Here is an 18,069-nt window from a genome sequence, read left to right as displayed (position 1 = left end):
CATCAAAATGTCCGAATCTTTTAGAAGCACAAGATCAAACTGAAGCAGGTTATAACTTCCAAATTTTAGAGATGTACACAAATGCTTAGTTAAGTATCACGAGATCAAGAGAGGCAAGTTTGTATCGGAAAATTGTGTATTTATTACATTTTCAAATGTTTAACGTATAGTCTCAGGACAAACTTTCATCAGCAAAACCCAACTAGATCAAGTAAATTAGAATTTATGGAGGGAATGAAAACGAAGATGTGAGGCAAGATTCAAAATGAACCATGTAATAATATTTCAACTGTCAATAGAAGGGAACAAGAGGAGAATGGTTAGAAACCCCCCACCCCCATTGCACATGGGACATTCTAAAGTAGCCAAAAAAAAAAGTCATAACTCTATAACAATCTTATCCTATTAAATAGATAAAATGTCTCGACAAAGATAAACTTTAAACGATACATATCAATCATATTGAAGCAAAAAAATGCTGTTATTTGAAACTTGATTATCCATGATGATCTGTTTAAGCATTTTAACACTGAAGTTGTCCAAAGGCTACAGGTAAAAAAAAATTGCAGGGTCTAGCAAATATGCACCTGAGTCGTAGACTTCATGAGATGGACCAAGACTATATGATCATTTAGACTTCTTTCCTTGTTTTTTCTTGATAACTTCATCAGTATACATTATGCCCTTGCCTTTGTAAACTTCAGGTGGCTTACAATTGCGAACAGTAGCTGCAAACTGATGCACCCTTTGTTTGTCTATTCCGGTACAACAAATTACATTGTTTTTGAAGCAGAAAACACGGACAGCAGGAGGCGCAGATAATTCCACCTCATGACTATACCCCAACTTGAGATACAATAGACGCCCTGCAGATTCAGCTCTAGCTTTGTACCCAACACCCACAATCTTAAGAAAGCGAAAATATTTGGCCTCCATTAATTCTAAAGCAAATCAGTTTCCTAACATTGCCACAGAACAAACAAATATGGAAAAAATGTTTAGATAAATGAATCACATTGGATGCAAGAAAATGCAGAAGAGTATTGGTGTGGAATCTGGATCCTTTTTTGTATAGACAATGCCAAACCTATTATAACATAAAACACATTTACTATCATTTGTGAGCCAAAGCAAACAGACACAGGTTAAGTTGTTGTATGCATAATGTGTAAGAGTTAATGTAAATTACCACACAATATCTAGCATACGTATTATCTCGAATTGCATAACCAAAGGTGTTTATAATTACCGTATGAAAAATGCTGTATGTTATAGCTATACCAGAATTGGGGCTGTGCATGGCTAAAGAAACCATATCCGTTAATAAACCACTTACATGGAGTAGGATTTATAACCAAATCAACTTTTTGCTCAAAACCAGTTACGGTTATATAACAAGTTATTTCTACAAACCCGGTTTAAATTTGTATAGGGTCTTGTTAACAAGTGCCCCCGTGGCACTCTTTAAGCATTCTAAATTAAGTAATTATTCTTTAAAAATGTCAAACTTTTCAATTTTCAATACACTGATTAAACAAACTTTCATAAAAATTTACCATTTAAGGTCTTTAACTAGTGCCCCATTTCCCATTTGTTTATTCTCTCAAACCCGGTTATTTCTGTCCATATAGTGACATAGAAATTGCATTACAAGAGAACAACTACATCATAAAAGTTTACACTCGCTGTAGAGAAAGCTCAGTATTGAGCATTGAAATCAATTGAATAAGCTAATACCACATTACAATAAACTAATTAGTTGACAATGCATCGATTCATTAATATTAAACCATATTTTAATCTTATGGTAAAACCAGAATCTTCAGAGTACCCTCAAACCTCTAACATACTTCAAAGAGATATAACAATGCATTACAATGTTAGCATCGTCTTTTCTCAATTCCTATTGTAATGTTGGACTTTAAAAGAAGTTCAACATAGCTACATCACTTTCCGAAGTTCAAATACACCGAGAAACAGTTAATAAAGATACCCAAGAAATATGAGAAGCTCAACACAAAATTGGTTCTGAAAAGACACCGTCATTGTTACCAAATCCTCATAATTCTAAAAATACACCAAAAAAAACAAAGTTCCATCTCAAAAACAACAAGAACAAGAAAACACAAACAACAATGATGAAAATTTTAGCTTTGAGCCTGTTAGTAACTTCACTCATTATCGTCGAAGACACAAAATCGTTGTGAATATGATCAAGATGGTTACCAAAACACCTAAATCTCAATCTCACTAAGTGGGGTCGGCTACAAGGATCAAACAAAACTATAATTCGTAAACTCTAAACCATAAATCTATTGAACTAACACTTAAGAAATTAAAATAAAAAAAAAATATACTTTTTTACAAGTAATGACAACATTGAGTAGTAGTGTTTGTTGAAGGTATATATGTATGAGTTCATTGAATCAAAAAATGAATGGAAAATGTAAACTTTATTCGATAATAAATTGAAAAATAGAAAAACCTGGAAGTGTTTATCACTGTTTCTGGCGGCGCCAAATGACCCCGCTCGATCTGCAGGGTTCAACGAGGGAAGGGAAGGGAAGGGAATGGACAGTATCTCCCCTCTCCAAACAAACAAGGGTTCACTCTTAAAATGTGCTTATTTTTCATAGTCTTTTAACTTAATTTTAATTTTAAGTAAAAAATTTATCCTTTATTTTTTTTTCACATCATTTTTGTCATTTTGATCAATTTGTATATGGATTTTCAAGATTCAAATATATTGTTTTATTTTGATTTATGATCTTAATGTTTGTCTTGTGAGCTTACCTAAGCTGGTAAGGACAATACATAATATATGCAAGATGCAAGGTTCGAACACCGGACACCACCATGCAAGGTTCGAACCCCGAACACCACCAAAAAAATGTTTAAATATTTTAAATATATGATATTTTCATATGAATTTTAGATTTAATACTTAAGAATTCATATATATAAAATTAAGTTAAGGAACGACAACTTTAATTTTGCCAATTTAACACCGATAGGACGAGCAGGTCCTTTTCATTTTTTACTCTCTGCATTTGTTTTATTATCTCATATATATAAAATTAAGTTAAGGAACGACAACTTTAATTTTGCCAATTTAACACCGATAGGACGAGCAGGTCCTTTTCATTTTTTACTCTCTGCATTTGTTTTATTATCAAAATTCTGAAGATAAAGATTCTTTTTTTTTTTGGTAACAAAGCTAAAAAAACAAAAACAGAAGAAAACAGATAGCAGGGGAACATAATTATGCTCTTAGGAAGCAAGCTCCCATAGCATCATTCTTGATCATGTCGATGAGACCATGAGGGGGTGACTGATGCACCAATAAATCATTCATTAGATGAGACTCCAAGCTTGGCTAGGAAGTCTGCGCAATGATTTCCTTCTCTAAGAGTGTGAAGGATAGTATCTCCTTCTCTAAGAGTGTGAAGGATAGTATATCCATAGGAAGCTATGATCTCCTTAATATTTTGAATTGTAACCGCATAGGCATGAAATTTGGATGCCTCCCCTGAGATTAGATTGACAGCAAAGATTCAATTAATATCTCCAATTATAAAAAATATCTACATTTACTTATTTTTAAACTACTACCTCCGTGATACAGAGAATAGAGAAATGAGCTCTGAGTTTGTCTTCTCCGCTCAAAGTGACCCTAACCTTCTTCACACAAAGAAACCTCCCGACCCATCTAAGCCTCCAACCCCTAAGCTTTCATTCCGAGATAAACTCTTGGGATCCTCCCAAGAGATTCCTATCCGAGAAAAACAAGACTTGATTGAAAATAAGCTTGTCCGCATCGAGCACGAAAATGGAAACCGGCTTCTTCCCAAGGTCTTTGTGGATCCTTCAACCTTTCAAGAACTCTGCACACCATGGAGAGATGCGTTAGTTGTGAAACTCTTGGGGAAAAATCTTGGTTACAACACCATGAAGGACCGACTCCATAAAGTTTGGAAAACCCAAGGGAGCTTCGAAATTATGGATAACGACAATGGCTTCTATATGGTTAAATTCGACCAAGCTGCTGATAAAGAGAAAGTCATTATTGGAGGGCCATGGATGATATTCGATCACTGCTTGGCTGTAACACACTGGTCTCCTGAATTCGCCTCACCAGACGCTAAAGTAGAAAGCACGGTGGTATGGGTTCGTTTCCCTGGATTGAACCTAGTTTATTATGACGAGAGTTTTCTCCTGGCTATGGCTTCAGCTATTGGTCGCCCAATAAAAGTGGACACAAACACCTTGAAAGTTGAAAGAGGAAAATTTGCGAGAGTCTGCGTAGAAGTCGATCTTACAGCACCGGTGGTCGGAAAAATTTGGGTTAACGGTCATTGGTACAAGGTCCAGTATGAAGGTCTCCATTTGATTTGCACAAATTGTGGATGTTACGGTCACCTGGGAAGAAATTGCCCTCGAACAGCAGCCAACATTGAAAAAACGACCCCAAGCCACCACAACACCGCAGCCAGCCACCAGCAAACCACCAATCAGCAGCCTACAACCACCATGCCTTCTCAATCAGTTCCGGCGACCAGTAACAGCAACGGTAATGTCTTAATTCCCAGTCATAATGATTTGCCAACAGTTAATGAAAAATTAATTAGCAATGATGAAGGAACTAATGAATTACATGGTGACTGGCTTCTTGTTACTAGAAGAAAGAAAACAGCTAGTAACGCACCTATCAATGCCCATAAAAACGTGACCCATAGAACTAACAAATTCTCTGCATTGTCAAACCTGGCCCCACAAAATAGACCTAATCCACCCAATCAAAAATTTCCAGCAAGGCCCACACCTAGTGAAGTATCACGTGGACCCTCTATTCCTATTCCAAAACGGCGCAGACAAGAGGAAGCCACACAAGCCCCTATCATCAAACAATCATTAACCAATCCAAAAGTCAAAACTCCTATGAAACCATCAATTGATCAGCAGGACCCCACAACAATCATTGTCACGCCTTCCAATCCCAAACACACAAACTCCCACCAGAATGTTCCCATTGGCAGCACACTAAACCATGTGACCCAAATTCTGGCCCCACACACTCATGAAGTCCAAACCAACCATAACCCTAATCATGAAAAGAATTACGATAATGCCATTAACCTCACAACATCTGCCCTTAGCCTCACGAGAGACTCTGATACTAATGCCAATATCAATCGAATTAATGAAGAACCCATGATAGCTCAGGATATGAATGGAGATTCTGAAATTAACACCACTGCCAGTAATGAAACTCATGAATCACCCTCTCAGACTGACGAAGACATGGTTACTTAAAGTGTCCCTCCTGAGACACTTAATTTCTATTAGTTTTGTTATGGAAGCTTTCAAAGATACTTCAATTCTCTCCTGGAATATCAGAGGAGCTCAGAATAGCAATTCTAAAAGACACTTGAAGGACTTAATTCGAAAGTTTAACCCAACTTTCCTATCCATCCTTGAGACTCACACTCCATTTGCCAGACTTTCGGCTTTTTGGAACAACAATGGTTATGCTCCAGTTCATATTATAGAAGCCTCAGGCCATTCAGGAGGTGTATGGCTCTTACAACAATCAGCTTCTAACATTAACTCTTCTGTCCTACATACTAACCAATACTCTATAACCTTCTCTCTTCATCGTGGAAATGCAACCACTACCTGCACTTGTGTCTATGCTAGCCCGAACTCCACCATGCGCCCTAACCTTTGGACCTACCTCACAAACATCAGCCACACTATTAATAACCCTTGGATGTTAATTGGTGACTTCAATGAAACTCTTCTTCCTAGTGACCAAAGAGGGGGAATCTTTAATTACAATAGAGCTGCCCTCTTCTCCAACTTCATGGATAATTGCAATCTCCTTGATCTCACAACCACAGGTGGTCGCTTTACTTGGCATCGCAATCATAATGGTATCCGAATTCTTTCTAAGAAGCTTGACAGAGGGCTAGCTAATGTAGATTGGCGCATATCCTTCCCAGAAGCTTTTGTTGAAGTTCTTTGTAGATTACACTCTGATCATAATCCTCTCCTTCTCCGTTTTGGTGGCCTCCCTCTTGCTAGAGGGCCTAGGCCTTTCCGATTTGAAGCAGCCTGGATAGACCATAGAGATTATGCTGATTTGGTAAGTCATTCTTGGACTTCTTCAAACCATGACACTATTGTTGCCTTGAAAAATGTTATGGAAAACTCTATCATTTTCAATCAAGAGGTTTTCGGTAACATTTTCAAAAGAAAGAATCGGGTGGAAAAAAGGCTTAAGGGGATCCAACACTACCTTGAGAGAGTTGATTCTGTTAGACATACTATTCTTGAAAAGGAATTGCAAAATGAGTACAATCATATCCTTTTCCAAGAAGAAATGTTTTGGTACCAAAAATCTAGAGAGAAATGGATTAAATTTGGGGACAAGAACAGTTCTTTCTTCCATGCTCAAACTATCATCAGAAGAAAGAAAAATAGAATTCACAGGCTTCAGCTCCCTAATGGTATTTGGACAACTGACAGCACCGTTCTCCAAGAAGAAGCTCAAAAGTATTTCAAGAACCTCTTTGCTAACACCCAGCCGCATCACAACCGAACTTTCCTTACCAACCACCAACCAACCATTGATGACACCGGCAAGCTTTCACTCACCAAACCTATTACTAAGGGCGAAGTCTTCGCTGCCCTCAACACCATGAAGCCCTTCAAAGCCCCCGGCCCTGATGGTTTCCAATGTATCTTCTTCAAACAATACTGGCACATTGTTGGAGATGATATTTTCCGTTTGGGTCACTCAGCCTTCCATACAGGTCACTTTGATCCGGAGATCTCAAACACACTCATTTCTCTTATTCCCAAGGTGGATCCTCCAAATACTTACAAAGACTTCAGGCCCATTAGTTTATGCAACATCATCTACAAAATCATTACTAAAGTTTTGGTCCAACGTCTCAGACCCATCCTTAATAATATTATAGGCCCTTACCAAAGCAGCTTTCTGCCTGGTAGGGGAACTTCTGATAACTCCATTGTTTTGCAGGAAATAATCCATCACATGAGAAGATCTAAGAAGAAAAAAGGATTTGTGGTTTTCAAGCTTGACCTTGAGAAAGCCTTTGATAACGTTAATTGGGATTTTCTTATTTCTTGCTTGCAGGATTTTGGTTTTCCAGACATCACCATCAAGCTCATCATGCATTGTGTTTCCTCATCTACATACTCTATTTTGTGGAATGGAAACAAAATGCCTCCCTTCAAGCCTTCACATGGTCTCAGACAGGGTGATCCTCTTTCACCATATCTCTTTATTCTTTGTATGGAGAAACTCTCTCTTGCTATCAACAACGCTGTTTTTCAAGGAGATTGGGAACCAATTCAAATCACAGGCACAGGGCCCCAAGTATCTCATCTTCTCTTTGCAGATGACGTCCTACTCTTCATCAAAGCCAGAAACTCTCAGATTAGATTTGTTAAAGATTTATTTGACAGGTTCAGCAAGGCATCCGGGTTGAAGATTAATCTTTCAAAGTCCAGAGCTTTTTATTCGACAGGTACTCCTCAAAGGAAAATCAATAGCCTCACCGCTATATCTGGCATCCGGAGCACTACTTCCCTTGATAAGTATCTTGGATTCCCCATCTTGAAAGGGCGGCCTAAGCGGAGTGATTTTCATTTCATCATAGAAAAAATGCAAAACAGATTGGCTTCTTGGAAGAATAGGCTTCTGAATAAAACAGGGAGATTGGCTCTAGCTAACTCTGTGTTATCGTCCATTCCTTCCTATGTCATGCAAATTAATTGGCTGCCTCAAAACATATGTGATAGCATAGACCAAACTGCAAGAAACTTCATCTGGCGTGGCACTAATAATAAGGGAATCCACTTAGTAAATTGGAAGAAAATTTCGCAACCCAAGAAACTTGGTGGTTTGGGCATTCGAACAGCTAGAGAAGCAAACACTAGTCTCCTTGGTAAACTTGTTTGGGACATGGTTCAGTCAACAAGTAAACTTTGGGTGTCCCTCCTTTCAAACAAATACACAAGCGACCACAACATCCTTCACGCGAGTGCCAACAGAAATAGCTCCCCAACCTGGTCTTCAATTATTCGCGCAAAAAATATTCTCAAGGATGGGTACACTTGGCGTATTGGTTCGGGTTCCTCTTCCTTTTGGTTCAGCAATTGGAGCTCTCTCGGCCCTATTGGTAACTATGTTCCTGTTATTGATATTCATGACCTCCATTTATCTGTTAAAGATGTTCTTTCCGCTTCTGGTAACCACACTCAGGTTCTCTACACCAATCTCCCATTAGCTGTAGAGAATCACATCAACAACATTCACATCCAGTTTAATGATAACATTGAGGATGCTTTAATTTGGTCTCAAAACAAAAATGGTACTTATTCTACAAAAAGCGGCTTCAGTTGGCTTCTCACCATCAGAGACCCAGCAGCTGATCCCATTCCTCACCCATCTTGGTCTTGGATTTGGAAGTTGCAGGTTCCGGAAAAGTACAAGTTTCTTATCTGGCTCGCCTGTCAAAATGCTGTACCAACTCTTTCCTTGCTCCACCACAGAAACATAACTCCCTCTCCCACCTGCACTCGATGCGGAGAAGAAGATGAAACCTTCCTGCACTGTGTCAGGGACTGTCGTTTTTCTAGAAGCATATGGCAGAAAATTGGATTTACAGGTAATGATTTCCTCTCAGCTACATCAGCTCACGATTGGATCAAGATCGGTATGTCTGGCTCCCTTTCGAATATATTTTTTGCCGGACTTTGGTGGGTTTGGAGACATCGTAACTTAATGTGCCTTAATAATGAAAACATGTCTCTCATTCGGCTGTGCAACAACATAAATTCAGCAGCTGCAGATATCAATTCGACCTTTGATAGTGGGGAAAATGCGAATCATCCTGACCGTTTCGTGCAATGGAACAACAGAAATCACCATGACTACATTCTGAATGTTGATGGCAGCTGCTTAGGCACTCCTCCCCGCACCGGTTACGGTGGTGTTCTCCGTAATAGTGCAGGCTTGTTCATCTCAGGTTTTTCCGGTTTCATCCCAAATCCAACGGACATATTGCAGGCCGAGCTAACAGCTATTCACCAAGGGCTGAATATGATTATTGATTTGAATATGAATGATGTCATGTGCTACTCGGATTCTCTTCTTGCAGTTAATCTTATCATGAATGACACTCCGAGACACCACACCTACGCCGTCCTCATTCAGAATATAAAGGATTTGCTAATTGTTCGGAACATCTCTCTCCATCACACTTTAAGAGAGGGGAACCAATGCGCGGATTTTTTTGCTAAGTTGGGTGCTAATTCAGATGCTCATCTTGTCGTCCATCAATCGCCTCCAGCTGACCTCCTCCCTCTGCTTAGAGCTGATGCCATAGGCACTGTTTTTATTAGGAGATAGCTGCTTGTTCTTTCTCTTGTTTCTGTTTCTTTTTCTGTTTGCTGTTCTTTTTCTGTTTTTCTTTCTTCTGTTAGCCCATTGTAACCAAAAAAACTACTACCTCCGTCCTTAACTATAAAGAAAAAATATTACCCTTTTTATAAGACTTCTTTGGCATTTTCAATTACATTAATTATTTTTTTACCAACATGCCCTTATTTATTTTGCATCTTGTTCTTTTTTATAAGACCCCTTTGGTGTTTCCAATTACATTAATTATTTCTTTAACAACATACCCTTAGTTATTTTGCAACTTTTTCTTTAATCAACAATACATATTATGTTGAAAACATAAACCAACTCTCTCTTAGGATAAAATCGTAAACAATTACTATTGGTTTTACGATTTTATCCTAAGAGAGAGTTGGTTTATAATTGTATACAAATCGTAATCGTAAAACCAATAGTAAAACCAATAGTAATTGTATACAATTTTATTTTTTTTATTTTTTATGTTGTCTGGGATTCGAACCACAGACATTGCATATATTATGCATTATCATTACCAACTGAGCTAAGCTCACGGGGACAATTATATACAAATTTAATACTACTATCAACTTTCTTAATTCCCGTGATTTTGACAAAAAAATCCTATATTTAGGGACGGAGTATTAAATATAATTTTTTAATAAAAAATTGTTGTTTCCAATAAAAATCGTTTTTTTTTTTTAGAAATCAAAATGATATAAAAAACCAAATGACTATCCTCCCGGCACAAGGTGAACCTGAGAAGAAAGCCAAAAAAATTGGTTTTGCCTTTGGAAATAAGTTGTTTTCATCGTTTCTAAAAATAAATGGCATTTAAAAAGAGATGAACACAAAAAATAGATGAGGTCTTACCATTAAATTGGTCCCACGATCATTAAATATTAATATTATTTTTTTCAAGTTTTTTTTTGTCTTTATTTTTTTTTTCAAATGAAAGGAACTGAGAAAACTTTAAATGGATTATTGCACAAATCTTTAATATTTCCATTTTATTTAGTAAATGAAGAGGATCTCAACAAAGTCCTCTTAATCTTAGTTGCCAACTTCAATAATAATAAAAATATGCAGAGGCTTTTAGGAAAATACTTGGGTGACATAATGTCACCGTGACATTAAATCTGGGCCACACAAAGGTGTTGTGTTGTGTGGCCCAGATGTGTTGTATGTGGTATGTCACCCATGTGCTTCCCAGGCTTTTAATGTATTTTGCGCAAACCAAGAAAGCATTAGCTGCTACTCCTAGTTCTAATAGGACGGGGATCCATCTGTTAGTCTCATTCTCAAACATATCTCCTTCTAATTTACTCCATTCGGTCTTTGTTATAAAAAAAAAAAAAAAAAGGAAAACACATCAAAACCAATACAATCTTTAATTATTTAAACGTTTTGATTATTTTAACAAATACACCTCCGGTCACAAATATAAGCAAAAATTCACTTTTAAGGTTCATTCAATAAATGATGTATGTGAACTATTAATAGTCCACATACATCATTTATTGAATGAACCTTAAAAGTGAATTTTTGCTTATATTTGTGACCGGAGGGTGTATACTTTTATAAAAAAAAAATTGTAAAACATTAAACCCATCTGCTAGCGTTAAAAAAAATAACATTAATTGAGGAGTTGAAGAGTCTTTTAAGCAATAACTACAACTTAAAAGTTAATAAATTTGACCAATTGTTTTCTTCAAAATTCTCCTATAATAAGGACCGAATGGAGTACAATTTTAAAGTTCTGAGTTAATTGGAAATTGAGGGAAGAGGGACACAATAAATGAATTAATTTTGTTTCCCTAAAAAAATAGTTAAATATATTTTTGGTCCCTATAAATGTATCAACTTTTTGTGTTAGTCCACTTAAAAAAAATTCAACTTTTAGTTCCGTAAAAGTTTTTTATCACCAATTTTAGTCAATACTTTTTAAATTAACTCATGTCTAGAGTTCATATTTTTTTAATGTAATTTTGCATGAATGTTTTGAATAATATAAGAATATCTCTAAAAAAAATAGAATTTTTTTAATAAAACATTAATTATATATGAATTTTTATATTTCTGGTGCTTAAAAATTCATATTTAATTTATGTTTCGCTACAAACTTGAATTTTTTCGGAAGAGGTTGTCGTAATATACACCTTTATGAAAAGTTTCATTCAAAGGCTAGACATGATTTGACTAAAAGGTATGAACCAAAAAAACCAATTTTAATATTTTGGCGACTCTACGATAATCGTCAGCATAGCTCTGGTGGTCCACATAGGTCGGTAGTGGAGCTTTGGTTGTCGGCTACCATTATTAATAATGAATAATAACTAAAAATATAATAAAAACAATTTTAATTTTTTTTGGGAAAAAACAAATTTATTATATAAATAAAATTACTATTTATTTATTAAATTATTTTCAAAAGGTTGTCAAATGGCCATATAGGTTATGGGGGGTGTCTGCCAAACATTAACATTTGAAATTATCTTCCCTAACACCAATTTTAGCCTTTAGACTAATATTTAAGCAATAATGTTAGGCAAATGCCTTAAGAAAACATTTTAAGACAGATCAAAATAATTTTTTAATATTGAAAAATGGGTTGAAAAGAACGATTTTTAAACTTACGACTGCTCATTCTGATATTTTTTTTATATTATTTAGAATAAAGCAATTTCAGCGAAAGTCTCTTTGTTTGTCTAGTGTCTTTCTCGTAGTCGGATTCCTACTAAGAATAACTTAATAAGGTGAAGTATCCTTCAATCTAATTCACAACATTGTATAAGTGGATGTGATATGGAGAAAAGCGTTGAACACCTGTTTTTTAGGTTGTAAGTCCTTTGGGAGTATATGATATTTTGTTCGGCATCGGTTACACATCTTCTCAGTCAATCCGTCATGGTTATCAGATCATCTCTTTCAGTTTGATCAATTGAGAGGATCTTCTAAATCTCTACAGTCTTCTTTACATTTGATTTGGTGTGTTTGGGTAATTTGGAAGAAAAAAAACAACCGTATTTTTCAGCACAAGGAGGAATCATTGCAGCAATTATTAGGCAAAATTAAGCTTCTATCTCTTTGGAGGTTGAAAGCAAAAAAAGCTACTTTTATTTTGAGATCCATAATTGGTGGCTTAATCTCTTATTGCATTTGAGATTTCTTACTTAGTTTGTTAATTTGGTTGGTTGTGTTTTATTTGTTTCGTCACTGTATCTAACAGTTAAAACTTATGTGTTCTCGCCTGTCACTTATTGTGCTGAGTATAATTCATTGTTTGTATTAGTATATTTCATTTTGTCTTATTAAAAAAAGAATTAAATACACGATTTACAAGATAAAGAGTCTATCGTTGATATCTCAATTCACAAGCGTAAGACTCTACCTGGGTATTTCTTTTGAACAAGCGTAAGAAAATAAGTCCCAAGTCCCAAAATTCTTAATGAAATCGAAGTTAATACTTATCTAGTCTGTGATTCTTGCTTAAGAGTTAGTTTGGGAGTTTAGTAGAAGATGAGAGAACTTTAAAAAATAAAGAAAGAAAGACTTTGAGAAGATAAAGTTTTGAAGAATTTATTTTGATTCTTAGTCATTTTATAAAGGCTAAAATATGGTTTTAGTCCCTGCAAATATATATCGTTTTGGTTTTAGTCCTTGTAAAAAGAATTGTAGAAAAAGGTCCCTGCAAAATATTTTGTTTTTTAAAATAATCTCTGCAAAATATTTTGTTTTTTAAAATAGTCTCTGGAGGGACTATTTTAAAAACTTGACTTCCAGGTCTGCGAGAGGTCAATGTACTAGAGCTCATGCCCAAATAGGGGCTTTCTTTTCTCTTGCATGTGCCTTCTCTTCCCCCTCATTCAAATCAAAGGAAGCTTCATCGGGAAGGGATAGGGATGGCGCATTGGCTTGGTTGGCGGCTTGGCTTCACTATCGCTCATGACTTGGTATAGAGTCCGTATAGTCGGTGAGTATGAGTACAACCTATGAAACAGGCTTTGAGTTCTATTACATTGCAACAAATAATTCCCGCCACTCTCACTTTCAGTGAACCCCACGTGTCTGCAAATCATCACAAAAGTAGGGTCAGAGACTATTTTAAAAAACAAAATATTTTGCAGGGACCATTTTCTACAATTTTTTTTATAGGAACTAAAACCAAAACAAGACATATTTGCAGGGACTAAAACCATATTTTAGCCTTTTATAAATATATAGTAAATATATTTAATGGCTTGAAAGTAGTGAAGGACAATATAATTAGGGGTAGAATTGAAAAAATATAATAAAAATTACATTAAGAAATAACACTTATATTAGATTTTTTTTTTATAAATGGTAAACGACATTTATATGGAGAGTGTATATAATTTTGATCTCTTATACATTTTTTTTGACAAATTGATCTTTTTTTTTTTTTTTGAGTAACATATTGATCTCTTATACATGAAACATGTAATATGTTATATAAATATACTTAATTATTTGGAATTGAATTCACTCATGTATAATCTCCACATAAGATAGTAAAGTGTGATTTAGCACCTATAAGATGGTAAATTGTGATCACACTTTAACCTCTTATGTGTAAATTACACACTAGTGGATCCATTTCCTAATTATTCAAACAATCTGGAGAGTTTTGATTGTTGCTTCCTCATGCTGGTCTGGCAAGATCTTATTTTGTGTTGAACGTTGTTTAGATTTGTCACACTTGGACATTTCTGTTTTGAACTTGGCTAATGTTGATAATTCTTCAACACTTTTCACAATGTCTTCCACACGAGCTACAGTTTCAGTAAGCAAAGAAACTACCGTGACCACTTGAATTACTTCCATTATTGGGATTTCCATTTTTGCATCACCAAGGGATGTTTCTTTTGCATTAACATTGTGTGTGTTTGAATATGATTTTAATAAATTTTGGAGCTCATGTGTAGCAATATTCATCTCTTTGACCAAACTATCAAGTTTATTTGACTTTGTCATATTATTGATTGTAATTGATAACTCTCTTAAGACACTTGCAGAGTTGGCTCCCACTTTCATTGATGTTGTGCTCATAATCTTCTTGATTTCATCCGAGGACTGCAAAAAATAATTAAATGTACCTTAGGGTTATTATCTTACTGTATATCGATCGAGAAGGATGACCAAACTGCAGCAATGTTCCGTAGAGGTGATGCTCAATCGATCACCTCATATCACTATCCAAAGTTATTTTGTATAATTGCTGGCTATCTTGTTACCTTGTTTTCTGAATTTATACATCCAACAAGAGCATCAATACAGGAAGCACATCTACGCATTGTGGCTCCAATTTTAAGGTATTGCTTCCATGGGTGACGAAAATTGAAGCGACCGTGGGCAGGCTCCCATCTTGCTAAATTAGCCTGAAATTAATCAATGATATTTTTTTTAGTAACACTCAAAAAATTCATATGAGGATATACATATATTGAATTTATTAGAAACCCTAGGAAGCTGTTTATACCATTGATACTTCTGTTGCTTTGGAGTTTAGCACACACTTGTAATCCATCAATTTTTTGTTAGACTCCTCACTTGCTGATTGAGCTTCAAAATACTGAGCCACACAACCTAAAACACATTTGTACACCATAATTATATATATGAAATAAACAAGACCTTCTATAAAAATAAATAATGTAAAGAGCGCCTTAACATACGTCTCTAGGGCATAAATTAGTAAACCCCATAATATACTTAGTCTTTAAATAATAACGTGTCTATCTATTAAGGGCACAAGTATCTGTATGACACTTGTTAGCAAGACCCTTAAGATAAGTCTACACCATCTTTGAACTAACCTTCCAAAGAGTTGGCAAGTTTGTCGAGGTTTCCGGTGACTAAAACATAGAGTTCTAGACCAGCCCAAACAGGTCGAATAATCATGCTAACTATTATGCACAATGAAGTACCAATTATAATAGTAGAAATCCTTTGTCGTGCCATATCAAACAATTCATCAATTCGATAACCAGATATTGAAACCAAACTGAAAGTTAGGATAAATATCATAACACCATAATCAAAACGAGCTTTTATGGTTGGGATGAATCTTGAGAATGTCGCTGCAGAACCTAAAAACAAAGATGAAATAATGTAATCAATGATCAATATACCAAGATTCATATACATTGTAATTGTATGTGTGTGTACATACTAATAATATTATTGTTGGTTATAAATATTATACCTAGTAGAAAGAGCAGGACTCCAACAATTATGGGTTCCAATTGCTTTCCTGCTTTACTAGCAACCCAATGTACGCCAAAGGCTAGAAATCCGGCAAGGGTAGTTCCACATATTCTATTTATACTTTTGTATATAGTAGAACCTGCAATTTGATAGTCTATATATCAAAAATGTCTTACGAGATCTAACTTTCTCTATTCCGTGACACATGGTTAATCACATGTAAAATTATGATTAATTTAGATTGCATTGAAAATTGTGAATGAGGTTAATCATATAGTTGAATCAATTGTAATTCTGACTATGAATTAAATTAATCATCTATTCAATTAAACTAACCACATTTTTTTAACGTGATTAACTAGATATATAGTCTTTATATCAAAAATGTTGTATGGACATCCGACTTTCCCTAATCTGCAACACATGGTTAATCACATGACGAATTATTGTTAATTTAGACCACGTTAAACAGTGAATATGGTTAATCATGTAGTTGAATTAACCATAATTTTGACCTTAAATTAACAGTTAACTCTGAAAAGAATTCATTAATTAACAACTAAAATTAGGAATTTGAAGTTTGTCTCTAGTTTTGATGTCTTAAACCCTTACTCCTAGAATAATGAAATTATAGACGGATTTCATATTTTGTTAGAACTACGTACCAGCAGTGTACTCAAAGACTACTACCACGGTCATGACTGCCCACATAGCATTTCTTCCAACTCCATCATACAAAGGATTCAAGTAGTAGAACAGTGACACAGCCGTAAGTGCTATTCCTACCTTTAAACAATGGATGAATTTTCTTGGATCATTCATACCCACCTCCCAAGCTTTCTTCAAAAATTTGCAAAACTTGAAATAAAGACCTACGGTAAATGCAAACATGCTGCAAGAAATTTTAGCTCTCTTCCATGGACCATCTTCTACCTTGATACTCCATTCTACTACTCTTACCACTCCCTTGTCATCATGAGCCATATTTTTTAAAAATAGTAATCCCTTGCCAAATGCTCTATAACTATAATGTGACGATTTGCCCAAACTAAAGGAGTATAGTTTCTATTTATATAGAAAGAATGGGGATGTGTATATTAATTACTTGAAATATAAGCAAATTTAACTCATGATAATAATTTGATAAGTGCATCGAATCGTGCAAATAATATACACACACTTGCTACATTCTTCATGCAAAACTACACGTGTAGTATTTCTCATATTAATCACATCATAATAAGTTAATGTCATTTTTTTTAAAGGATCATAATAATTTAATGTCATTGTACACATAGGATCTCTAATTGCAATTTTAAAATTGATTACATTAATATTAACTAGGCAAGTTTGAAATATCGTGGTGATGGTTCGTGCCAGTCGTCGTGGTTTCCGTCGGTGGCCGTGTAACTGTCTTTTTTAGATTCGGGTGGCGTTGTTTGTTTGATTTGGTGGCAGACTCCCTTCGGGGTCTTTGTGTTTTTGTTTGTTTATGAGGGATCGTCGACTGCGTCGTCGGATCTTCGCTGACGAATTGGTTTGGTGGTCTCGGTGTTGGTGGTTTGTTTGGTTGGGTTGATGGTGGTTTTCGTGTGTGGCTGATTTCATCGTCGACGTGTTGTTTGTTTTATGGGTCTACGACTGTTTGGTATGTGTTTTCTTATGTTCTTGATCAGCTTGGGGGTGGTTGAAGATCTAGTCTCTTTTTGTTGTGGTACAGTTTCACAAACCCGAAAGGATGTGGTTCTGTTAACCTGAGAGGGTTTCGAAAACTCGAAAGAGTCTGATTCTTGTAACTCGAAAGGGTCTGTGGTTACTAACGTATTGATTTCATCCCTTGATCTGAGTTCTTACATGTAATCGAAAGAGCTTTTATGATTGTTGTTGTGTTCAAGGAGCTGTTGGTATTTGAATGTTGATACCGTGTTGGCGGTCGATCCATTCGCAATTTTAAAACCCTAACGTTCTTTGCAAATTTTCATTTGCTATATTTTTTTTAACTTGGTTTTGCGCCCGTACGCGGATTCACTGGGTTGCACCTGTAATGAGTGAATATTTGTTAGGATAGTTTAGGGCTGGTCCACTTGGTCTGTTTTTATCACGACGTACTCCTGTTTGGATTACACATGGGTCATGTCTTATGTCCCCTAGTCTTTGTAGCTCTTTATTTTAATTTATTTTATTTTTTGTTTTGCCTAAAAAAAATGAAATAGCTTGCAGTCTCCTATGTATTTTTGAATGGAATTTTCTCATTGAGTATGGAATGTAACATTACGAATTTCAGTGTCATATATAAAATTTACATCTACATATATCTATACAAATGCAACCATCTCATGCCACAATACACATGTACAATTTTCCATATGAATCACACCATAATAATTTAA

General features: G+C 35.4%; 2 protein-coding genes and 1 pseudogene across 3 annotated transcripts; 1 reads left to right on the top strand and 2 right to left on the bottom strand.

The window, feature by feature from the left end:
* Nucleotides 1-249: 249 nt before the first annotated feature.
* LOC146956901 (large ribosomal subunit protein uL6m pseudogene) lies at nt 250-2,633 on the bottom strand (annotated as a pseudogene). The gene is made up of 2 exons (XR_015021440.1): nt 2,486-2,633; nt 250-959 (listed from the first exon to the last, which is right to left on the bottom strand). The product of XR_015021440.1 is annotated as a large ribosomal subunit protein uL6m pseudogene (transcript).
* A 1,003-nt stretch (nt 2,634-3,636) lies between these two features.
* Nucleotides 3,637-5,313, top strand: LOC146956900 (uncharacterized). The gene has a single exon (XM_085749826.1). The coding sequence runs from the start codon at nt 3,637-3,639 to the stop codon at nt 5,311-5,313; it is 1,677 nt and encodes a 558-aa protein (XP_085605952.1).
* Nucleotides 5,314-13,750: 8,437 nt separating this feature from the next.
* On the bottom strand, nt 13,751-16,663 carry LOC146956899 (aluminum-activated malate transporter 10-like). The gene is made up of 6 exons (XM_085721865.1): nt 16,345-16,663; nt 15,678-15,818; nt 15,289-15,561; nt 14,952-15,058; nt 14,707-14,850; nt 13,751-14,545 (listed from the first exon to the last, which is right to left on the bottom strand). The coding sequence occupies exons 1-6, from the start codon at nt 16,661-16,663 to the stop codon at nt 14,081-14,083; spliced, it is 1,449 nt and encodes a 482-aa protein (XP_085577991.1). The 3' UTR covers nt 13,751-14,080.
* Nucleotides 16,664-18,069: the final 1,406 nt, after the last annotated feature.

Source organism: Medicago sativa, chromosome 1 (assembly GCF_051527215.1).
Source record: "Medicago sativa cultivar Bolivia chromosome 1, Bolivia_mono, whole genome shotgun sequence".
Classification (NCBI taxonomy): Eukaryota; Viridiplantae; Streptophyta; class Magnoliopsida; order Fabales; family Fabaceae; genus Medicago; species Medicago sativa.
This window is presented reverse-complemented; position numbering and strand designations above follow the sequence as displayed.

Excerpts from the sequence above, each read along its gene's own strand:
- LOC146956900 (XM_085749826.1), top strand. The coding sequence starts at position 3,637 with ATGAGCTCTGAGTTTGTCTTCTCCGCTCAAAGTGACCCTAACCTTCTT.
- LOC146956899 (XM_085721865.1), bottom strand. The coding sequence starts at position 16,663 with ATGGCTCATGATGACAAGGGAGTGGTAAGAGTAGTAGAATGGAGTATC. Across the intron at positions 15,819-16,344 it reads AGTCTTTGAGTACACTGCTG|GTTCTACTATATACAAAAGT; the intron begins GTACGTAGTTCT and ends ATCAAATTGCAG. Across the intron at positions 15,059-15,288 it reads ACTTGCCAACTCTTTGGAAG|GTTGTGTGGCTCAGTATTTT; the intron begins GTTAGTTCAAAG and ends AATGTGTTTTAG.